Raw genomic sequence first — 24101 nt, 5'->3', positions numbered from 1 at the left:
ACACCTGCACGTGTCAAGAGCATGTGAACGACTCCACACGCGTTACACAGATGTTACAGTTAACACAAAGCAGAATACTATTAAGTAAATGACTATTTCACCACGGTGCTTTGACAAATACGTTTAACTTTTTGCTGAGCTAAAGACACAACATGCTGATGAATGTTCTCAGTATATTAACCTGTCAGGATCTGTGACTCGGCTGACAAAAACCAGCTGCTAAAAATGAAAATTTCAGAGTACTAATCAAGAGAAATATTTTTTTCCTTCAGACTTAAATGATTTTAATAATCCCTGGAGGGAAATTAAGCTGTTAGAGCAGCATGGATATTCAATAAAGGGGTAAAAACTAAGACAACACAGAATATTAGGGTACTAAATGAGGGTAAAATAAAATAAAATAAAATAGAATAAAATAAATGAAGAAAGAAAAAAGAAAGAAAATATAATACAATAAAACATAACAAAATTAAATAAAGTCTATTAAAATAAAATGAAGTGAAATAAGAGAAAAATAGAGAAAAAAATCAACAGAATGCCCGATCATCACTGGCCTTTTAGCAGGAAAATTTAGTTGCAACATCTGCAGCTCAGGATTGTTTATACTCACGTGGGACACCGTAATGTAACTGCACAGAGGATTGTGGGTCAGAATGTACAGGAAAACCTGCTGGTTTGCAAACATCCTGGTATCTTTGTGATGCTAAGTTTGAGATACTGTGTACAGGGACATACTTGATCTTTTTTCTGGTGCACTATACAGTATAATGGAATGCACCCTTCGACTGAAATCCTTCCTCTGAACACTGATATTCTGTTTTCTCTGCAGCATCAGCAACTTTTCTTGGCTGTTTCCAAGGTTTTTCCTGTATACTCCTCGCTGAAGCTTGTTCTTATCTCCATCCCTTTGGCAAACCAAAAATTGCTGGTTAACATAAAATGCAACCAGTGTTCCAATGAAGGAAGTCATCACAGACACCAGGATCAAAACTTTGGTATACTATGAGTTACAGAGATAAAGATCCCCTGTAGCCCGGATAGTAAGAATACTTCATAGAGGGGTAAACGTTTATAGAGCTGCAAGCAAATTCAAAGTCCTCTGTCCACTGTTCTTGATGTTGTTGTATAATTATTTAATCCTAAAACAGACACTGACTGAGCTCTAAAGCCTCTGTTTACCTTAAGAGATCTGCAGTAAGCTTATCTAAATTCTGTTTTAATAATACACTTCCTCCCGAACACCACCAAGGCTGCAGCTGAAACAATCCTATCTTACATACAATGAGATTTAATGTGAGCATCATCTGTAATTTTGTTATTTTGCTACGGTCTCGTGATGCATGACGATAATTAAACTGAGTCTTGAATGAGAAACCTACATCAGAAGCAATTCGTACACAGCTGCAGCATTAATCAGATCGCAGCTTATATGAAACGGCCATATTGATAAGCCAATTAACTCGTGTTCACAGTGCTGGTCATTCTTTTTACAGCTTTCCTTCGTGGATTTTGCTGCAGCAACACAACCGGAACTTCAGGATCACAGTTTCAAACCTCTTCATATAGGTTTAGGATTATAGTTTTCTCTTTTTGTCTTTTATCTCTTTTTAAATGTGTGTCTCTGGAACTGTCCACGATTCAGACATCTGCTGCCAACGTCAACACTTTTATGTGAAGACGCTTATATTCAGGTTCAGAAACTCAGACCTCTTTTTCTGTTCAGCCTGACTGCAGTTTTTAGGTTCAGTTTAGTGAAGTCAGATAATGAAAAGATCATCTAGGGGAAGCTAGTGGTGCTAATTCTGCACAATGCAAACTCATTTACCTCATCATGCACTTTCATTTCTAAGTAAAATGCTACAAACATCTAAAATTAGAAAATCTACAATGTTATTTCACATGGGATATTATCTACCTAGAGTCTATATTACACTTATTCTGCATTGTGCATTTTGCTTTGTTTATTTTTACTTACTGCATATTTCTGCTTAATAAAACAAGAAAACCACTCGGACAGCGCAGTACTCTGCCAAGGCTGCTCAGTCGTATCATTTCCAACGGCTTAAATCTTGAAAAAACATCGGGAATTGATGGGACTCAGAAACACTCCCACAATTTAATCAATTGTTCCTTGGATCATTTCTGATGGATAAGTCCTGATAAGTCCTCAGCGGTGGATTTGTAGTAGGATCACAATCATGTGATCGTCAGCAGGCAGCTGACGTAGTGTTCACTTGTTGTCATGGTTACAGTGATGCTGTGCCGCCATCTGGCAATGATACAGAAATATTTAACAAATATGTGGATCCAGACTATAAGCCGCATCACTGCCAAAATCTAATCACTTGGTCCTTGTGTCATTTCTGACCTTCCCTGAAAATTTCATCCAAATCTGTTAGTCCATTGTTGAGTAATGTTGCACACAGACAGACAGACGGACAGACAAACAGATGCCGGTCATCACATAACTTCACCGCATTCCTCGGTGGAGTAACAATAAAATACCTTAATAAAATTTGCACAGCAGTTTTTGCACTGATGCATCTTGCACTTAGCAGTTATTGTCTACAGTGTATTAATACTGTATTCTTCGTTTTCTTTTTCATCCTTGTACAAATTATTATTATTAGATATTATATGTTTATTGCTGCTGTAACAATGTAAATTTCCCCAGCATGGGAGCAATAAAGGATTGTCTTATCTAATTTGCATTTTTAATAATCAAACTGTGTGCAATATTGCACCAATATCATCAATTCAATCACCTTTCTTTGCACTACCTCATTGTGTGTTTACATTTCCTAGATACCATTTATACATTTTCTTATACTACGTATTTTATTATTCATCTCATCTTTTATTCTATTTTAATTCGGGGATTGATGCAATAATTGCCTTGTACTGTTGTCTGCAGCTGTATGATGATAATAAAGATGTTGAATCTTTATAGTGGTGGTAACTTTACAAAGTTCCCTTCAGGGATAAATAAAATATTCCTATTCTGCTCTGAAAGTCCAGCTCTTCGATCTCTACACTCTAAACTCAGCAGACTTACTCCTGGATGTTGCTTTTTCATCTTTACAGACATGGTTTCAGTACTTTCATTAAACTCTTGAACAAGTAAACAAGTGTATTTCTCAACATGTCAGACTATTTCTTCAAACCTGACAGTGCTGTAAACACACACTAACGAATGCATCTCTTAACATTTAGTGATTACTTTTTTACAAGTGCAACTCCTGTCAACACATTTAACAATTCCTCATGCGCTGATGAGAAAATGTGTGAAAATATTTTTGCATTTCTCGCATTGTGTTGCGCCCTTTAGAGAGAAATCTGAACACTAGTTTGAATGTTCTTTTGCTGAGAATTATGTTAAATGCTCAGACTGTTTGCTATATAAGAATACCATAAACTGTATTGAGAATGAAGTTTTTAGTCTAAAATAAACTTATGTAATATAATATGTTAGCCACTCTCACTCATATCAGAGTTTTCTTAGAACAGCCACTATCATTTCATTTTTTTGTATTTTAATAATATGCTGGTTCTAATTATGCTTTTAAATCTTGCGTGTGATTTAGATTCTACTGATTCCTCATCTAGATTGTTCCACAAATTGACCCCTTTTACTGAAATGCAACGTTCCATTAATTTGGTCCGAAATCTTGGTTTTATGGAGATCTCTGTTCCTTTAACTTTCTCTTTCTCTGGACATTGACTGCTAAAGTTTCTTTATGAGCTTTATACATCATTTAAACATAATTTGCAGAATTCTATAACCCAGAGGTCCCCAACCACCGGATCATTTGGTACCGGGATGCACAGAGAATAAAAACGGTCTGTGTTTTTATATTTCTATGTTTTGAAAAATGACTAGACCGTCTTCCCAGTGCTTCCATCTGTGCATGTTTCCCACACTTGATGTTAAATCAAGTCGTCAATCTGCCAAAATTAATAAAAAAAACAAGCGTCTCTGGAGAGCTTCTTTTAAAAGGGGGAGATTTGATGTTGACAGAAGAAAAGTAAGTAAATATTTAGCAACAATAAGTCATTTTATTAGTTTAGGACTCTTTTTTCCTTAAAAACTTGCATAATTGCTTCGCCAAGGAACGTGGTGGAGTTATGTGACGATCGGCGTCTGTCTGTCTGTCTGTCTGTCTGTCTGTCTGTCTGTCTGTCTGTCTGTCTGTCTGTCTGTCTGTTCGAAACATTGCTAAAAAACAGACCAATGTATTTGGATGAAATTTTCAATTAAGGTCACAAATGACACAAGGACCAAGTGTTTAGAATTTGGCAGTGATGCGTTTTATCGTCTGGATCCATGGATTTGTTAAAGATTCCTGTATCACTGCGAGATAGCGACACGGCGTCACTGTAACCATGACAACAAGTAAATGCTACATTAGCTGCCTGTTGACGATCACGTGATTATGATCCTACTACAAATCCACCGCTGCGGACTTATCGGGACTTCTCAGTCCGAAATGATACAAGGAACAATTGATAAAATTGTGGGGGTGTTTTCGAGTCGCACCAATTCTCGCCGCCTGCTACATATTTAGGTCACACGATTCTCTATCCATACATAACGTACACATGCATAACACATGCCTGTGCTCAGCGCAAGGTCATTTTTTATTAAAGATTTCATCCATTGGAAATGATGCAACGACTGAGCAGCCTTGGCGGAGTGCTGTGTTGTCCGTTCCGTAGAAAGCTGTCTTGCTTGAATCCGGTCCTGTGGTGCAAAAAAGGCTGGAGAGCGCTGCTATAGCCTACTATGTGATGAAGTAAAGTCATACTCACTCCCACTCCTTGCGCCGTGCCTGCGGTGTGCTCTGTATCTTGTGAGCCTGGTGGGCTTTGACGATGTCCCTCTGCTCGATCAATCCGCCTCGCCGCCTCTTGATCACATTCGGACTCACCGCCAAATCCCCGTCGGCGCCCAGCATCCCCACGTCGAACGTCGAGGCCACGTCCAGCGAGAGGCCGAGGCGGTTGGGGTGCAGCGGAGGAGTGTGGCCGGACACGTGGGGGAGGTAGAGGGTGTCGAAGCTGGTGGACAGACTGTGGGGCTCCAGCAGGGACCCGGCCTCGGAGTACAGACTGGAGCCTCCGGCCAGTCCTGCACGGTGCTTCTGCCAGCTCTCCGAGTCGGACGGGGACGGGTGGAGGACTTGGCACCTTGGGGTGCTGCTGCCGCACATCGACCCCACGCTAAGACCCAGACCGCCCGCTGGACTCTCCGACCCTCCCGGAGCTCTGGGAAGCCCCAAAGCATTGTGGTCCCCTGTCAGAGACTGAGAGCTGACCGAACAGGAGCCCAGTTCCAGCATGATGAGAAGGCTGCCCGGGATCTCAGCATAGTGCTGCAGGGACGAGATGAAAGACAGGAAAAGAAACTGTGAGAGACTCGTACTATTGATGCACAATCCTCATTTCACATTGAAGGCCCGCAAAACGGGTCATTTTCCTGCATATGATATTCAGCATAATAACAGACGCTGCACAAATCTAAACAAATATGAATAAAATCCACATTTCTGACTGAATGCTGACCTAACTGGATAGAAGACACAAGCTGAGGTTTGGAATCCCATCCCATTATATTCCCAACCAGCAGTTTAACCAATAGAAATGCCACTGTTCACTTCCACCTGGACCACAAACACTTCTACAACTTCTACATTTGTATTCTTTATATATATTCAGAATTTTCTTTTTTTGTGCACTATTAGCATTTCAATTTCTCTGTATGTTCGGTATATGTAGAAAAATTGACAATAAGTTTCCTTTTGATTTTGACTTTTGATTTATTTTTTGAATGTGGTGTTCAAAGAGAAATCCTGCTTTATTATTGGATCATTTTAGACTCAAAATTAAAATATTATGTTACAAATACACTGTAAAATAAAAAACGTGTATTTGAAGCTGTAGTGGAGGTAAATTATAGTTTCAAATTCAGATAAATCTAATTTATGTTACTGCTTTGGAAAGGGAAGTTTACTTTTGCCGATTCTTTCAACTTGAAATTACACTTTGTACTGTTCTAAATAGTGCACCATGCTTCACATCATGATGCTGCCACCACCATGCTTCATCTCATGATGCTACCACCACCATGCTTCACATCATGATGCTGCCACCACCATGCTTCACATCATGATGCTTCCACCACCATGCTTCATCTCATGATGCTACCACCACCATGCTTCACATCATGATGCTGCCACCGCCATGCTTCACATCATGATGCTGCCACCGCCATGCTACACATCATGATGCTGCCACCGCCATGCTTCACATCATGATGCTGCCACCACCATGCTTCATCTCATGATGCTACCACCACCATGCTTCACATCATGATGCTGCCACCACCATGCTTCACATCATGATGCTTCCACCACCATGCTTCATCTCATGATGCTACCACCACCATGCTTCACATCATGATGCTGCCACCGCCATGCTTCACATCATGATGCTGCCACCGCCATGCTACACATCATGATGCTGCCACCGCCATGCTTCACATCATGATGCTGCCACCACCATGCTTCACATCATGATGCTGCCACCACCGTGCTTCACATCATGATGCTGCCACCACCATGCTTCACATCATGATGCTGCCACCACCATGCTTCACATCATGATGCTTCCACCACCATGCTTCATCTCATGATGCTACCACCACCATGCTTCACATCATGATGCTGCCACCGCCATGCTACACATCATGATGCTGCCACCGCCATGCTTCACATCATGATGCTGCCACCACCATGCTTCACATCATGATGCTGCCACCACCATGCTTCTATTCTGAGTATTCTGCACTAAATCCGTCACTTTATCTCATGGTCATCTTTACATTTCACTCAGTTCTGCTTTTCTTAGTTCTTAGTTGTTGCTCGGCTCTAATTTTGCTTCCTTTGTTCTTTTTTTTTGCCCTTTAATAGCTTATTTTCTAAATCTTTATTTAATGTCTACTGTCGCACGAAGAGAGAGTAACAAAATTTCGATTCTTGGTATGTCATGTACATAATGAAGAATTGACAATAAAGCTGACTTTGACTTTAATGATGCTTCCACCACCATGCTTCACATCATGATGCTTCCACCACCATGCTTCACATCATGATGCTTCCACCACCATGCTTCACAGTGGGGATGGTGTGTTTGTGATGATGTGTAGTGTTTATTGGTCAGCACAAATCATCTGAACAAAGAAAACAAAGTGGTCTCTGTAACTTCTAACAACTTCCAAACACACCGATATGAAAAGAGTTCTATTTGTTGTTACATTAACAGACATATAAAGAGGCAGCAGCTCAGCATTCCACCCACAGAACAGACTATATCACTTCCAGATGCAGACACTTAAACAGCCTCTGCTTGTGAGTTACACTACAGCAGCTTCAGTCAAACGCCTGAACACATCCAGCTTCTGTGCAACTACGAAGTTGTTCTGAGGCAATTTGCCAACGGCCCAATAACTCTCACCGTCCTCGGTCGATTTAAAACATCACCAATCCTCCGAGCATCAGAACCAATTAGATATGCCATAATGTCAGCCTCAAAATAAATAATCGTATAATCCTGCCAGAGCTGTGCTTAATGGCGCAATCAGGAGGGAAAACTGAGACAGAGGGTTATTTTATCAACCCATCTTCTGCTTTATCAGGCAGGAACACTGAGGATCCATCTCGTTTCTGGGGACGTGCAAACCCAGAGATGAACATATATATCATTTCCAAACATGCTGCTGCTGCTGCTGCTGCTGGAGCCCATTTTCGTTAGCAGAATGATAGATTTCTGGTTTTACGGCCCCTCTGAGAGGAAGGGGTCTAAATAACTTGGGCAGGGAAGTTATTGAACAGAAAAACAAGGATGCTGTATTGCATAAAGCTGATAAGAACGCAGCCGAGCTACTCAACTGTCTTTACTGGAGTCATTTATTTGTCTGTTGTCAAAAAGTGAATGACCCTCGAGTTCATGATGATGGTATCACTTCTACAAGAAACCTGCATCTTCTTAAATATCTCTACATATCAAAAGTTCTTCCTAAACTGAATCAAAGCTTGATTTGCTAAAATCTCTGAGGAGGATGAAGAAATAACGGAAGCCCTGAGGGTGAGAAGCAGCACAACAAGAGCTGATTTGATAAAACGTCCTTGTTTTGCCTTTGCTTTATAAAATCTGCAACAATCTGATTTATTAGTCACGAGGCAGGAAAGTGACAAAATATTATAATAAAACTATGCAGCAAAAATACTGCAAATTAATCATCAGACGTTAATCTTTTCCTGAGGCGATGATGACTGGCTCTGCTCATTACAGCAAACAGAAGTGGGCCAGCTGGTAACGTTATAGAGCTGTGCTGTTATTGTTCTGTTTGTGCGTCTTTTAACTCATTCTTTAGATTTTACAGCCACTTTATCACTGACTACTTGTATTTTAAGCAAAAACCGAGCACATAGCTTCACTATAAAAATAAATAATGTACTTTTTTATGTACATTTTCTTCCTGTTTTGCTCAATTACAGATAACAAAAAAACAGACAAGAAGTATTGCTTTACATGTTAGCCATAAAATAAACAAACAAAAAAACAGGCCAACACTTTAAATCTGTAATTTGCTCTTGTATAATCATAAAGTTGCACTATTTTTACTTTTTTTTTGTGTGTCATGATGCTGCCACCACCATGCTTCAGGTCATGATGCTGCCACCACCATGCTTCACATCATGATGCTGCCACCACCATGCTTCACATCATGATGCTACCACCATCATGCTTCACATCATGATGCTGCCACCTCCGTGCTTCACATCATGATGCTGCCACCACCATGCTTCACATCATGATGCTGCCACCACCATGCTTCATATCATGATGCTGCCACCACCATGCTTCACATCATGATGCTGCCACCACCATGCTTCACATCATGATGCTGCCACCACCATGCTTCACATCATGATGCTGCCACCACCATGCTTCACATCATGATGCCTCCACCATGCTTCATATTATGATGCTGCCACCACCATGCTTCATATCATGATGCCTCCACCATGCTTCATATCATGATGCTGCCACCACCATGCTACACATCATGATGCCTCCACCATGCTTCATATTATGATGCTGCCACCACCATGCTACACATCATGATGCCTCCACCATGCTTCATATCATGATGCTGCCACCACCATGCTTCACATCATGATGCTGCCACCACCATGCTTCACATCATGATGCCTCCACCATGCTTCACATCATGATGCTGCCACCACCATGCTTCATATCATGATGCTGCCACCACCATGCTTCAAACCATGATGCTGCCACCACCATGCTTCACATCATGATGCTGCCACCACCATGCTTCACATCATGATGCTGCCACCACCATGCTTCACATCATGATGCTGCCACCACCATGCTTGGCAGTGTGGATGGTGTATTCGTGATGATGTTCAGTGTTTTGTGTCTGCCAAAGATGCAGTCTAATGGCCAAAAAGCTCCATCCTGGTCTCCTCAGACCAAAGAAGCTTCTTCCAGTTGACTTCAGAGTCTCCACATGATTTCCGGTGAACTCTAGTCCAGATCTAGTGAAGAGACAACTCCTTCAAATGAGTCTTAGGTGACTTGTTAGTCTCCCTCACTAGTCTCAGTTTCAGAGGACATCCTGCTCTAGACAGATTTACTCATGTTCCATGTTCCTCCCATTTATTAATGATGAATTTAACTGCCATCCAAAGAATATTCAGTGACTTGGAAATATTCTTTTATGATCTCCTGACTTCAGATTTTCAACAACCTTTTCTCAGAGTTTCTTGGCATGTTCTTTAGTCTTCATGGTGTAGTTCTATCCAGGAGTACTGATCCACCAGAGACTGGACCTTCCAGATACAGGAGTCTTTATACTACAATCACTGAGACACATTTGCTACACGTAGATGATCTCCATTTTGTTAATTGTATGACTTCTAGCACCAATTGGCTGCACTTGTGTTGACTTACGTGAGTCGCTTTAAAGGGGGAGAATACTTACTTTGTATATTTTTAGTTAAGGACCTTACTTTGAGGAATTCTTTGACATGAAAGATCATTTTTCATCGCTGAAAAGCAAAACCCTCCAAGGGGGTTGAACACTCTGCCTTTGCCAACAATTTTAGGAGCTAATTCATGCATAATAGATGTAGTAATTAGAGAAACAAACAATGATACAGGAGGTGGTTACAGCTATAATAAGTTACATGTTCAGAGAAGTGCCTTTTGCCAGAATATCTTTAAGCCGAAATGCTCCAAGAAGATCAAAGCTGGCTGCTTTACCTGTGATAACTCTATTAAAGTACATAAAACATGGAGAAATGGTGGAAAACTAAACAGCTGAAGAAGCTCCAACTGTTGCATCCTCTGCATGAAAAACAGCTCAAATCAAATTACTGTACTTACTGACTGGAATGACCCACCTGTTAAAAAAATCAATGAAATCTAAATCAATTCTTACATTTTTACTGTTTTTTCTTCTAAAGCAAACAACCAGTGGTGTTTCTGTAGTTTCTGACCGTTGCCATGACATGTGACACCGTAAATTTTGCCGCTCTCTCGGGGGGTTAATGCTGTATAACGACAAAGCTGCAGCTCTGGAGCCCAGAGAGCGACGAGACCACAGGCAAAGAGCGTTAATCGTAGCTGCTTAATGAATATGAGCCGAGCCTCTAGCAGGGGCATAAAACACCTGGTGCTGCTCAGTCCTCCTGCTGTCCTTCTATTCTCCAGCTTTAGAGCCTCAAAAATGAAGCTCAGCGCGAGTCTCAAACAGAGAAATATACAGATGTGAATTTATAGCGTTTTCATTCGCGCAATTGTCCTCTGTTTGCTTCCTGGCAGGAAAAACTGTGTCTGAGAAATGGCACGAGAACTTTCATTGATCTCATACTCACTGAGTGCATTTTGCAAATTATGTTTTGAAACCGGCTGAACAGGAATGCCGACACAATTAGAGGATATACGGTTTGCATGCAGACAGTTGGAACTAAAACTCCAAGAAAAATCCGTGCTGCATAAATAGGCAACATAAGTGGACTCATAAAGGAGCTGTGGTGCAAACATTAAAAAACAAAACCAGATGTGAAAGGTAGATTTTATGAGAAATGTGGTTAGTAAAAGACTGAAGGATAAAGAGGCATTTTCTAAAAGATACGAGCTCTTAAAATGCAAACAGACATTGGTGCTGGCAAGAAACGTATGACAATAAACATCAACTTTCTATTACCAAAGCACAAGACTGCACTTGGAGTCTCATCTGTTCTTATGAGCCAGCTGTTAGTGCACTTGTTTAGTCAATCTACTGTGCATTTATCTGAAGGCCATTCAGACTGTGTTCATCTGTCCTATAATCGTTTTTTACTGTATTTTCAAAAACAATTTACTCATATTTTAGACTTTCTCTGTTTTGCTAAATTACAAATAATAACTTGTACAACTAAAGAAAAAATAATTATTATTAAGTCTACAAAAAACAGGACAAAACTGTAAGCAAATCAGCCAAAAATAGCAATATTTTACAGATATTTGCCATTATTTGAACAAAAAATGTGTATATGAAGGACTGAAACATAGTAAAATAAATACATTTAAAAGTTTTTTAAAAACCCTTTAATTTCACAGATTTCAATATTTTACAGAAAACAGTATTAATTTATATGTTGACCCTACAAAAAACAGGATAAACCTGTAAGAAAATCTGCAAAAAAAAAAAAATGGTAAAAAAGACAATCAAGTAAAATCACAGAAAAAATATATTCATTTACGTTAACTGAAAAAAGGAAAAAATGGTAACAAATGTAGACATCAAAATGTTTTACTGTAATTAAATCAGCCAAAAAGCATAATTTCACTGATATTTGCCACTATTTGAAGAAAATATTATGCACATTAAGCACTAAAAAATGAGAATTAATATATATATATATATATATATATATATTTTTTTTTTTTTTTTACACATTTTCTGTGCTTTGTTAAAGTACAGATAACAAATAATAAAACCACAGAAAACGACACTAATTTACATGTTAGCCCTGCAAAAAAACAGGACAAAACTGTAAGAAAATCAGCAAAAACCAGCATTATTTTACAGATATTTGCCACGATTTGAACAAAACTATGTACACTAAGGAGTCAGATGTTAATGGCCGTCTACTGTATGCTAGTGAGGTGGATGCAGTGTTTGAATATTTGATTTTACACTTTTTTCAGATTCTTCATTAGTCTGAATTTAAGGAAAACATACAACATCTGGTAAAATATGCTTATTTTGTTATCTTAGCAAGAGTTATATGAAAACACCAACACCAAGTCGGCCTTCTGGCACCCCTAAAGTTGACCTAATTAACATTTTATATGATATTTGTGTTTAAGGAGTCCTCATAGGGAGGATTTTGTGACCTTTGGACACAGTTTCAACATGTTTTATTGTCTTTATGCATACAAACTAACAGGCTGCTTTATTGGAGAATAATAAGAGGATTATTGGCATAACTTTCATCAAGAAGATTAGTACTTGTCTCTCATTGTCATCTTTCAAATCACTTCTTAACCCTCCTGTTGTCTTCATTTATGGGCACCGAAAAATATTGTTTCCTTGTCTGAAAAAAATCCAAAAATCAGCAAAAAAATTCCCCAAATTTCTGAAAATTTGCAAAACCTTCAGGAAAAAAATACCAATAATTCCTTAAAAGTTTCCCTTCAAAGTTCTGTTTTTTAAAAATCCCCCAAATGTGGCAAGAAAATTCTTGTAAATATTTTCAAAAACTGAGTAAAAATCTCCCAAAAATCCTAAAATTATCTAAAGTGATTCCATATATATCAGTAAAACTTCTAATATTGTCTTTAAGAACATTCACAAAAAATCAACCAAAATCCAGCAAATTTCCTTGGATTTTGGTTGATTTTTTTGTTAATGTTCTTAAGAAATATTTCAACATTTCTTTTTTTTCCACCAAAAAATGTTCAAAGATTTCCCAAAAATGTTGAAAATGTGGACATCAGAAGTTTCACTGTGAAAATATTTTTTTTTTCTACATTTTCAAACTTTAAAACGGGTCAATTTTGGCCCGCAGTACCACACGAGGGTTAAAAGTCACTTTTATCGTTTGGCCTTTTCTTAACTGCTGTGATTTTACTGCGTTCTTATGGGCTCTTATGGTTTTTGATTTTTATTATTTTATTTACTTTGTGAGTTTTGAAAGGTGCTGTACAAATAAAGATACTGTTATTAAAACTTACACAAAAAGTTTGGATGCAGAGCCCGAATGGAATGATGAGGACGGAGAGGATGCTGTTCCTATCATTAGACAAAAAAAGTGTCCTAATGTGCCCATTATCGGAAGCATTATAACAGATGCTGTACATACCAGCGACCCAACAACAGACCAAAGCTGTAAAAAACACCCACAGACTCGGCTGCTTCCCTCCACTCACTCCACTGTGGTTCCTTCCTCACAATTACCAAAACCACACAACCCAAGAAAGTTGACTGCGGTTTATTATCGCTCTCCTAATTAGCTTTTAGGAGGCTGCTTGTTGATTATTCACTGCCATTATCCGGAGCTACTCATAAACCGTCTAATGTGTTGCTCGCAGCCGTGTGGTCACTTCCCAGTCACTTAGAGGAAAAAGGAGACAAAAGAAGGAGCTGGAACTGAATCGCTCCGCTGCAGGGGCCAAATAGCTTTCATGCTCTCCGCTGGACGACTGTGCTGTGAGGTTAATAATGAGGAGTGAAGGGAATGTTCTCACACCTGCTGCCTCCGACAGCCCACACGCCGTCCTGATTAGGCTGCACATCGGATCTCACCGCATCCTCAACCTGCCCGTCGACCCGCCGAGTGGCCGAGCGTCTGTCAGGGAGTGTTATGTCACCCAGGCCACGTGTTTGAGGGAAAAATCAGGTGTAGAATTTCAGCTGGCTGAAAATAACCACCTTGTTTGGAGACAGGGGCAGGAGATTCAATCACAATGGTAAAGCTGGTTGTTGAAGAAACAACTCATCCCTGTGTGTCAAAGTTACATGTTTAGAAGCTTTTTCCCATTAAAATAGCTGAGATCAGGGGTGTCAAACTCATTTGACTTCAGGCCAATTTGGTCTCAAGTGAGCCGGACCAGTTAAATCACAGCATAAAAACCTAGAAATAACCACAAGACATATTCTTACATTTTTACATACTGTAGTGCAATTTTTTGGAGTATTTTATTTGCTTTACATCAATATAGCCCTTATATCCCAGGTTTTAATAATATATACTGACTTATGTCTTAACTGCTACAACAAATTGCTTAAAAGTGCAATAAACCTAAAAAAATGAAAATCATTTTTGTTTTTTTTCCACATATTTCAAAATACAGAAATAGCATAGCTGTATCCCTCAAATTTGTAAATTTAAAAAAGTTGCACAATATCCCGTGGTCTTGTTTATAAAGGTTTTTGTTTTGTTCGCTTCATTGTGTATTTTTACAAACCAATCACTGCAAGCAAAAAGCGCTCTGAGACCTGGTGAAAGTGTGAAATGTCAGTGGAACTCCTCAGGTTTTATATGCAAGAAGAATGATTGATCTATCTGATCTGGTTTCAAATTTACCACCAAAATGAATATGCAGTCGTAGTGCCAGTGCTATGCTGGACTCTATAGGGTTAAACAGTAGAGCCTTGTTCAGCTGGGAAAACCTGGACATTTTTTTTACATCAGGTATCTGGGACTCAGCAACACTATTTTATTTTCTGATCAAAACAATTTGTAAAGATCAAGAAATTATTTTTAAACTTACAGTTTTAAAAATTTACAATTTGCAGTTAATGTCTTCTCTAATTTTGACTCTTTGTGAAGTCATCCGTATGTTTGACACCCCTGGCTTAGATGAACCTCACACGTTTTCTTTCTCTAGACTACACAGCTCACCCACAGACTAGACGGTATAAAAATGAAGTAGTGACCGACTCTGAAAGGTGAAGTCACTGCAGAAGTGCCCTAAAGTGTCATATCACTCAATGTTGCTAGGTGCTAAATCCAAAAAGCTGTCAACGTGCACTCCTTTCTGTTAATCTGACGGCAGCTGAACGTGTCAGATTCATGCCTGAGTGAACAACATGTTCTGTAAAAGTCGCAGCTGCAGTCTTTCTAGTAACATTACACACATCTGAACTTCATGCAGTCACATTAACGGACAGGGATGCATAAGGAATGGCACTTCAAGTCATGTGAAGTGATTAATGGAGGCTTTTCTCACATTTTAGCACCAATATTCATCCAAGAACATCACAGAGAGAGTCTTTCCTCTGAGGTTATTAACCCTCATGTCATCCTGCGGGTCAAAACTGACCCGTTTTAAAGTTTGAAAATGGGAAAAAAAATATTTTCATAGTGAAACTTCTGATGTAAACATTTTCAACATTTTTGAGAAATTTTTGAACATTTTTTGGTGGAAAAAAAGAAATGTTCAAAATGTTTCTTAAGAACATTAACAAAAAAAATCGGTTGATTTTCATATGAATGTTCTTAAAGAAAATATTACAAGTTTTACTGATATATATGTAATCACTTTAGATATTTTTAGGATTTTTTGGAAGATTTTTACTCATTTTTTGAAAACATTCACAACAATTTTCTTGCCAAATTTGGGTGATTTTTTTAAAATAAAACTTTTAAGGGAAACTTTTAAGGAATTATTGGAATTTTCTTCCTGAAGATTTTGCAAATTTTCAGAAATTTGCAGAATTTTTTTTGCTGAATTTTTGGATTTTTTCAGACAAGGAAACAATATTTTTTGGTGCTTGTAATTGAGAACAACAGGAGGGTTAAACACCTGTAGCCTCCGACAGCAGCATTGTATTAGAGGTAAGTACTAAGTATTGTATCGTACTTATATCTTATTGTTTTTCTACTCTTTAGGCACTGCATTTCTTATGTTCTGTCATTTGTTTTTTTTTTCTAAGTGATATTTGGCACAAGAATTCCTATCTTATCTAATCCTATCCTTTCTTGATGATATATCCTCCAGCATATAGGAAACACAATATTGATATTGGCATATTACCAAGGTAAAAGAAAAGAAATTACCTAAACAGGGTATTTAAAATGATCTAAATGTGCTCCTTCATCATACTAACGCATCTAATGAACACTGCAGTAGGACAGCAAAATAAAACTCTGAAGTTTCCATTAACTGAAAGAACATTCTCTCTGTTTTCTCCAGTATTTGAATATGAATTTGAATTATCCATCACTTTGGGAACAGAACAATGTTCTGCACACAAATGACTCAGTTGTGTCAGAGCTTCAGCACTCCTTCAATCACTTTCAGCCACTGCTTGCCGTTTGTCATTCTACAGCTTTGTATTGCTTTGTACAAACAGAGGAGCAAACAGCAGATAAACTGATCACACAGTTTAACCAGGAAAAAACCTGCCAACACTGCAGCAGCCTTCAGGCACCCACAGCAAACACTTGGTATCCTCTCATCTACTCCCAGCAGTAACTCTCTCTGAAATACAGTCGCTGCTGTGTATTATACAGAGTGCATTAGGCAGCGCCAGCATTTACATATGAAATTTACAACTTCCAATAACACACCGCTGTGGATTCAGCGAGCGCACAGAAGCAGCAAATTATGCAAATGTAAAAAAAAATGTGTCCGATGCGAAACTTATCTTTTAAAAGAATCCTGGACATATGAAGCTAATGGACGCTAAGTTTTCCAGTTGAGGGAATAATAACTGAAAGATAACAATCAGCAAAACTTTCCCACTGCAGCCTCCTCCTGCTTCTGTATTGCAAAATCATCTCCTCAGTATCTGGACAATGCCAAATGTACACTGCCTGGCCAAAAAAAAAGTCGCCACTTGGATTGAACTAAGCAAAAGAGCCTTCCATTGGATAATTAACTGATTAACTTAACTTATTTAACCCTAGCTGATGCAGCGAGGAGCTTCTGACTTCTTAAAGAACCATGTTGGAAGACATATCCTGTGTTATGGATGTTAATGTGTCTCAGAAGGGTCACATTATTGGCCTGCATCAAGCAAAGAAAACAACTAAGGAGATTTCTGAAACTACTAAAATCAGATTAAGAACCGTCCAACGCATTATTAAAATCTGAAGGATAGTGGAGAACCATCATCTTCCAGGATCAAATGTGGTCAGAACAAACTCTTAGATGATCATAGAAAATCAACAGTAGAACTTCTGTTGGCATTTTAAGATTGAACAAATGATAAAATTAGACAAATAAGATGTGTGAATCAAATTTAAGAGCTAACAACGATAAGATTGAGAGACCTAACGTTCCAACTGAAGTTATGAGTGCATTAAATAATCCTGTGGAAAGCGGCAACCCAACGGAAGCCCATATAAGGCATAAGACAGGAAGTGCATGCCCTCTCTACGTCTGCACTCGTGAGTTGAAACCTAGGTCACGCTGAGCTAAGTAGAAATAAGGCCAACCTAGCAGAAATAAAAAAGAGGAGGTGGTCTAACTTTTGATACGATTACTTCATATGCATCCTGATTGGGTCCTAAGATGATGGTTGTGGCTTTCCAGAACAGAAGAGGAGTGTTTAGAAGGAACCTGCATTGGTATAAAAGATGACATAATGTTTGTGTAGTCAGTTAAAATCTCGAGATTTTGCTCATGTTGTTCTTACAGCCTCTGTACTGAATAAACATTATTTGTATCACACTCTGAAGACCGCTTGAAGACTCTTTCTTGAAACCTTCTTGAAGACGCTGCGTTTTGATCCAGAGATGATTTTTACTATATGTTTGACAAAGCTGCCTGATCATCACTGGCCCTTAGCAGGTGGACTGAGTCACAACAAACTCACGGCTATGTTTAATAGTGAAAGTAAGAACATTTCCACACGCACAATGTGAAGGGAACTCAAAGGATTGGGACTAAACAGCTGTAGCTCTAGGAAAACCACTGATCAGTGAAGCTAATCAGAAAAAAAGGCTTCAGTTTGCTGGTAGCATAAAGATTGGACTCAATGGAAGAAGGTCATGTGGTCTGATGAGTCCAGATCTACCCTGTTCCAGAGTGATGGGGGCATCAGGGTAAGAAGAGAGGCAGATGAAGTGATGCCCTCATCATGGCTAGTGGGGGTTAGAGTTATGATCTGGGGTTGGTCAGGTTCAGCAATGTTATGTTCCCAAAGAATGAGGTCAGCTGACTCCCTGAAGATACTGAATGACCAGGTCTTTCCATCAGTGGAGGTTTTCTTCATGTTCCAAGATGACGATGCCAAGATTCATGGGGCTCACATTGAGAATGAGTGGATCAGGGAGCATGAGATGGATTGTCCTCCACAGAGTCCAGACCTCAGCCCCATTGAGGATCTTTAGGATGTTCTGGAGAAGACTTTGTGCAGCGCTGCGTCTCTCCCATCATCAATATAAGATCTTGGTGAAAAATTAAAGCACCTCTGGACAGAAATAAATGCTGTGACATTGCAGAAGCTCATCCAAACGCCACAGCAAATGAGCGTCACTCTCAAAGCTAAAAGTAGTCCAACAAAATATTAGGGTGCGACTTTTTTATTGAACGGGCAGCGTGTTTAACCCTCCTGTTGTCCTCATTTACGGGCACCAAAAAATATTGTTTCCTTGTCTGAAAAAAAATCCAAAAATTCAGCAAAAAAATTCCCCAAATTCCTGAAAATTTGCAAAACCTTCAAGAAGAAAATACCAATAATTCCTTAAAAGTTTCCCTTCAAAGTTCTGTTTTTTAAAAAAAATTCCCCAAATTTGGCAAGAAAATTCTTGTAAATATTTTCAAAAAATTGGTAAAAATCTTCAAAAAAAATCCTAAAAATATCTAAAGTGATTACATATATATCAGTAAAACTTCTAATATTTTCTTTAAGAACATTCCCATAAAAATCAACCAAAATCCAGCGAATTTCGCTGGATTTTGGTTGATTTTTATGGGAATGTTCTTAAGAAACATTTTTAACATTTGTTTTTTCTACCAAAAAATGCTGAAAATGTGGACATCAGAAGTTTCAATGTGGAAATATATGTTTTTCTCCCCCACTTTCAAACTTTATCCGCGTAAATTTTGACCCGCAGGACGACATGAGGGTTAATGACAGAGAGAAACATGTTTTGTAGACTTATTAATGCAAACACTGCAGTGAATTCACTCCTGTTTATTTCTTCTCTGTTTTGCTTTCATTTTAACTTTGCAGCACAGATGTCACATACACACATTTCCACATGCTCTTTTCATGCATTTTTAATACACGCCATTTTGTTTCCTGACATTTCCAAGCTTTTCATTCACATATCTCTATGTAATACTCGCCCTACATGCCATTTAATCATATTTTTATTTCACTATTCTCCGCCGTGTTCTATGATTATTTATTATTACGCAACAGTAACGAGCCCGACCCCTGCAGGGTTCATTAAACTTTCATATCATTATTATGTAAGGTTGTGCCATAAACACTGAATGACCTGAGTTTGAATGGATCAAATTGTTGGAAGCTGCCTGACGCTGAACACACAGCAAAACTCTATTTAGTTTTAGTGTTATTTCCTTGATTTTTCATTTAAAGTGGGCATGCCTGACTGAATTCCTGATTAAACCCAATTAAAAACATTACAATTTGTGATATTATGAACTTGGTAGGTTTAGCAGAAAAGCAAAACGTTCTGTTTTATTTCATTTTCTTCAATAATTTGCAGTTTGTCTGTCACTGCAGCCTGGTATTCCCTGACATGTCGCCTTTAAATGAAGAAAAGATGCCCCTCGGAGGGATCCCATCGCGGCGATGACCTTCCAGGAAAGACCATTATGTAACTGTGACATCAGATCAGTAATGATCAACATAATAGGAAGCACACACAGTTAAGGTCTAATCACTGGGAGGTGAAGTGGCCTCGTGGGGGAAGGCTGGAAGGGGATGCATTTTATCCCATTAGGATGCTTTTTTACACTTTTATACATGATAATAAATCAAATTATACAGCAAAATTATTTCAAATGAGTCAAATTCAACCCACACAGCAGGCGAAAATACAAAAAGCATGAATCATTACAGAAGTTTGTTTTTTTTCACAACTATGAGTCAAAAATTTTCAAGTAAAAGAGTGTGTGGAACATAATGTCCTCCATGAGAATGTATTATAATGTGTCAGTGATGTTTAAATGTGAAGAGAACAGGCAGGACATTTGACTTTAACCCTCGTGTCGTCCTGGGGGTCAAAACTGACCCGTTTTAACGTTTGAAAATGTGGGAAAAATATATGTATTTTCACAGTGAAACTTCTAATGTCCACATTTTCAACATTTTTGGGAAATCTTCGAACACTTTTTGGTGGAAAAAAAAGAAATGTTAAAAATATTTCTTTCAGAACATTCACAAAAAAAATCAACCAAAATCCAGCGAAATTCGCTGGATTTTGGTTGATTTTTATGTGAATGTTCTTAAAGAAAATATCAGAAGTTTTACTGATATATATGGAATCACTTTAGATATTTCTAGTATTTTTTTTGGAAGATTTTTACTCCTTTTTTGAAAATATTTACAAGATTTTTCTTGCCAAATTTGGGGGATTTTTTAAAATTAAACTTTTAATCGAAACTTTTAAGGAATTATTGGATTTTTCTTCCTGGAGGTTTTGCAAATTTTCTGAAATTTGGGGAATTTTTTTGCTGAATTTTTGGATTTTTTCAGACAAGAAAACTATTTTTTGGTGCCTGTAAAATGAGGACAATAGGAGGGTTAAGCTTGTTTAGTTGGTTGCTTGCCTCAGCATTACTCTGTATGTGTTAGTTTAACTGTCCAAAAGACAGTTTTTATTGAGATTTCTACGACAAGTTTGTCATAATTTTAACAATGTTTAAATTCCTACTCATTAAAATGGCTTAAAAGTGCAACAAATAATATGTTAAAAGGCTAACTTTGAAAATTTTGCTTAAATATACCACCAAAAAATTAATCTTTGGTAAAAAAAAAAAAAAAACATTGTAATGCTCGTCATGAGAATGTTTCATTTAAATGAAAAATATAACAGGTCACATGACAAGTCTGCAGAGAAAAGAGTGAACACTGCTGTAGATAAAACAGGAACAAACAGTTCCAAAATAACCATATTCTACATCCTCCTTTGTGATTTTTTACCTTTATTTGTTGCATATTTGTGTTTAATATTTGCCAAAGCGCCTTTATATGGATAGTTTGATGCATATCCTGTTGTGAGCTAACAAATTTGGATCAACTAAGACTGGCTTGAGAGACTTATGGCTTTAGTCTATTTACAGATTCTTTAAAAAAAACAACTGAACACTGTATATTTGAAACCTTTTTTTGTACTTTTCTCTGTGTCTGTTGACCAGAGGAGGAAATAAATGTTCAAAAGACGTCCGTATCATCCTTCATTTCATCAAACTGATGTAGTTTAAGCTGGAAGCTGCTAGATTTGCCTCATGCGTTTAGTATTTCATTAGATTACACCTTTACTTAAATCCCGAGGAATCGTTCAACAACCAGCAGAAGACAGTTAAAAGCAACTACATTCAGAAACAGGCCAACAGATAGAGTTTCAGTCTAAATGCTTGCTGCAAAATGTTCCAGGTGTGCAGTAGAAAAACTAAAAGCAGTTTTCCCAAGTTCGAGAACTTGAAGCCAATCGAAACGAGTTGAGAAATGGACTTGGGAGCAGATGAATCAGGAAGCTGTGCATGGCTGCATCTTGACATTCAGTGACTATAAATAAACAGAAGCCAATATCTGTCCGTCCAAAGCTGCCCAGCCAACTTTTTCATACAGCGAGCAGTGATGAGTGGAATCAGTGAATAAACTGAGCTCAGGACTTTCAGAGAATAATGAGCAGATAAATTAATCTGTGGCCAGTTGTTCGTGCTGCAGGACTCCAGGTTTGCATGTCGGAGGAAAGCTTCAAGCAGCTTTACAAAACTGAGCAATAACGAGCTGAGTTTGACCCACATATAAACTGTACATGTTGGAAACACACATTCAGACACCATATCAGTTTGTTCTACAAATACAGGAATCTGTGCAACATCTCTATTAATAAAATCTAGATTTTCTCATGGATGAAACTGTGCTATTTCAATAAAAACTGTGTAAAACCATCATTTTTTATATCAGTATTTTCTTAATGAATAATGTGTGCAACATCAACAGAATCTATGCAAAATTCATATTTTTATGTCAATATTTTCTGATGCAATATATATACATAATTGTATTTTTAAAATCTGTATGTTCTCATTAAAGAATGTGTGCAATTCAATCAAATTTATGCTAAATTAATATTTCAATGTCAGTATATTCTGATGTAAGAATCTGTGCAATATATACAGAATTGGTGCACAATTAGTACTTTTAATATCAGTGTGTTTGTACAAAAGAATGTGTGCAATTTCAATATAATCTATGCAAAATTACTATTTTAATATCAGCATTTTATCATGGAGGAGATTTTTCTACTGGTAAAAAGAACCCTGCATTGAATCTGTTCAAGATCTGAGTTTCTAACAATGGAAAAATCTGAACAATATCAACAGCAGTTGTGTATATTTCCGGTTAATTTCTATTTTGTACTTACACGACCAGTTTGGACACACCTTCCCATTTAATGGTTTTTCCTTATTTTCAGGACTATTTACATTGTAGATTCTCACTAAAGGCATCAAAACTATGAATAAACACATCTGGAATTATGTAGGAAATTAAAAAGTGTGAAATAAAACTTGTTCTATATGTTAGATTGTTTGCTTTGATTCCTGCTTTGCTCACTCTTGTTATTCTCTGGAGGAGCTTCATGAGGTAGAACCTCAAATGGTTCTCCAACAGTCTTGAAGGAGTTCCAGAGATGCTGAGCACTTGTTGGTCCTTTTGCCTTCACTCATCCCAAACATCTGGATTGGGTTCAGGTCAGGTGACTGTGGAGGCCAGGTCATCTCCATCTTCTCCTTCTTGGTCAGATAGTTCTTCCACAGCCTGGAGGTGTGTTTGGGGTCATTGTCCTGTTGGAGAACAAATGATGGTCCAACTAAACCAAACTGGATGGGATGGCATGTTGCTGCAGGATGCTGTGGTAGCCATGCTGGTTCAGGGTTCCTTCAGTTTGGAATAAATCCCCAACAGTGACCATCACACCTCCTCCTCCATGCTTCATGGTGGGAACCATGCATGTAGAGACCATCCATCACCTCTTCTGGTCTCACAAAGACACGGCGGGTGGAACCAAAGATCTCACATTTGGACTCATCAGACGAAAGCCCAGATCTCCACTGGTCTAATGTCCATTCCTGGTGTTTCTGGGTCCAAACTAATCCCTTCTGCTTGTTGCTTTTCCTTAGTAGTGGTTTCTGAGCAGCTATTGGACCATAAAGGCCTGATTGGTTCAGTCTCCTCTGAACAGTTGATGTAGAGATGTGTCTGCTACTAGAACTCTGAGGCATTTATCTGGGCTCTAATCTGAGCTGCTGTTAACTTGCCATTTCTGAGGCTGGAGGCTTGGATGAACTTCTCCTCAGCAGCAGAGGAGACTCTCAGTCTTCCTTTCCTGGGGAGGTCCTCATGGGAGCCAGTTTGGTCGTAGCGCTTGATGGTTTTTGTGACTGCACTTGGGGATGCATTCAAAGTTTTAGCAGTTTTCCAGACTGACTGACCTTCGATTCTTAAAGTAATGATGGACTGTCGTTTCTCTTTACTTAGCTGATTGGTTCTTGCCATAACATGGATTCTAACAGTTGTCAAATAGGGCTGTCAACTGTGGACCAACCAACACAACTGATGGTCCCAACCCCATTAAGAAGGCAAGAAATTCCACTAACGAACCTTGAAAAGGAACACCTGCGAAGTGAAACCATTTCAGGTTCTACCCCATGAAGCTCACGGAGAGAATGTCAAGAGTGTAAAGCAGTAATCAAAGCAAAGGGTGGCTATTTTGAACAATCTAAAATATAAAACATGTTTGACTTATTTCACACTTTTTTGTTTCCTACATAATTCCACCTGTGTTCATTCATAGTTTTGATGCCTTCAG

General features: G+C 38.4%; 1 protein-coding gene across 9 annotated transcripts in view; it reads right to left on the bottom strand.

The window, feature by feature from the left end:
• LOC111568755 (voltage-dependent R-type calcium channel subunit alpha-1E) overlaps nt 1–24101 on the bottom strand; it is a 209969-nt gene that overhangs the window by 179970 nt on the left and 5898 nt on the right. For all 9 annotated transcript variants that reach the window (XR_008604037.1, XM_055017585.1, XM_055017591.1 and 6 more), the window contains exon 2: nt 4810–5372. Coding sequence is in view for 8 of the 9 variants with exons in the window: in XM_055017585.1 (XP_054873560.1) it covers nt 4810–5339 (530 nt within the window). In the remaining variant the exon portion in view is untranslated. The remainder of the gene's footprint in view (nt 1–4809; nt 5373–24101) is intronic.

The sequence above is a fragment of the Amphiprion ocellaris genome, chromosome 2 (genome assembly GCF_022539595.1).
Source record: "Amphiprion ocellaris isolate individual 3 ecotype Okinawa chromosome 2, ASM2253959v1, whole genome shotgun sequence".
NCBI classification, from domain to species: domain Eukaryota; kingdom Metazoa; phylum Chordata; class Actinopteri; family Pomacentridae; genus Amphiprion; species Amphiprion ocellaris.
Note: the sequence above shows the minus strand (reverse complement) of the source record. Positions and strands in the feature narration are given on the sequence as shown.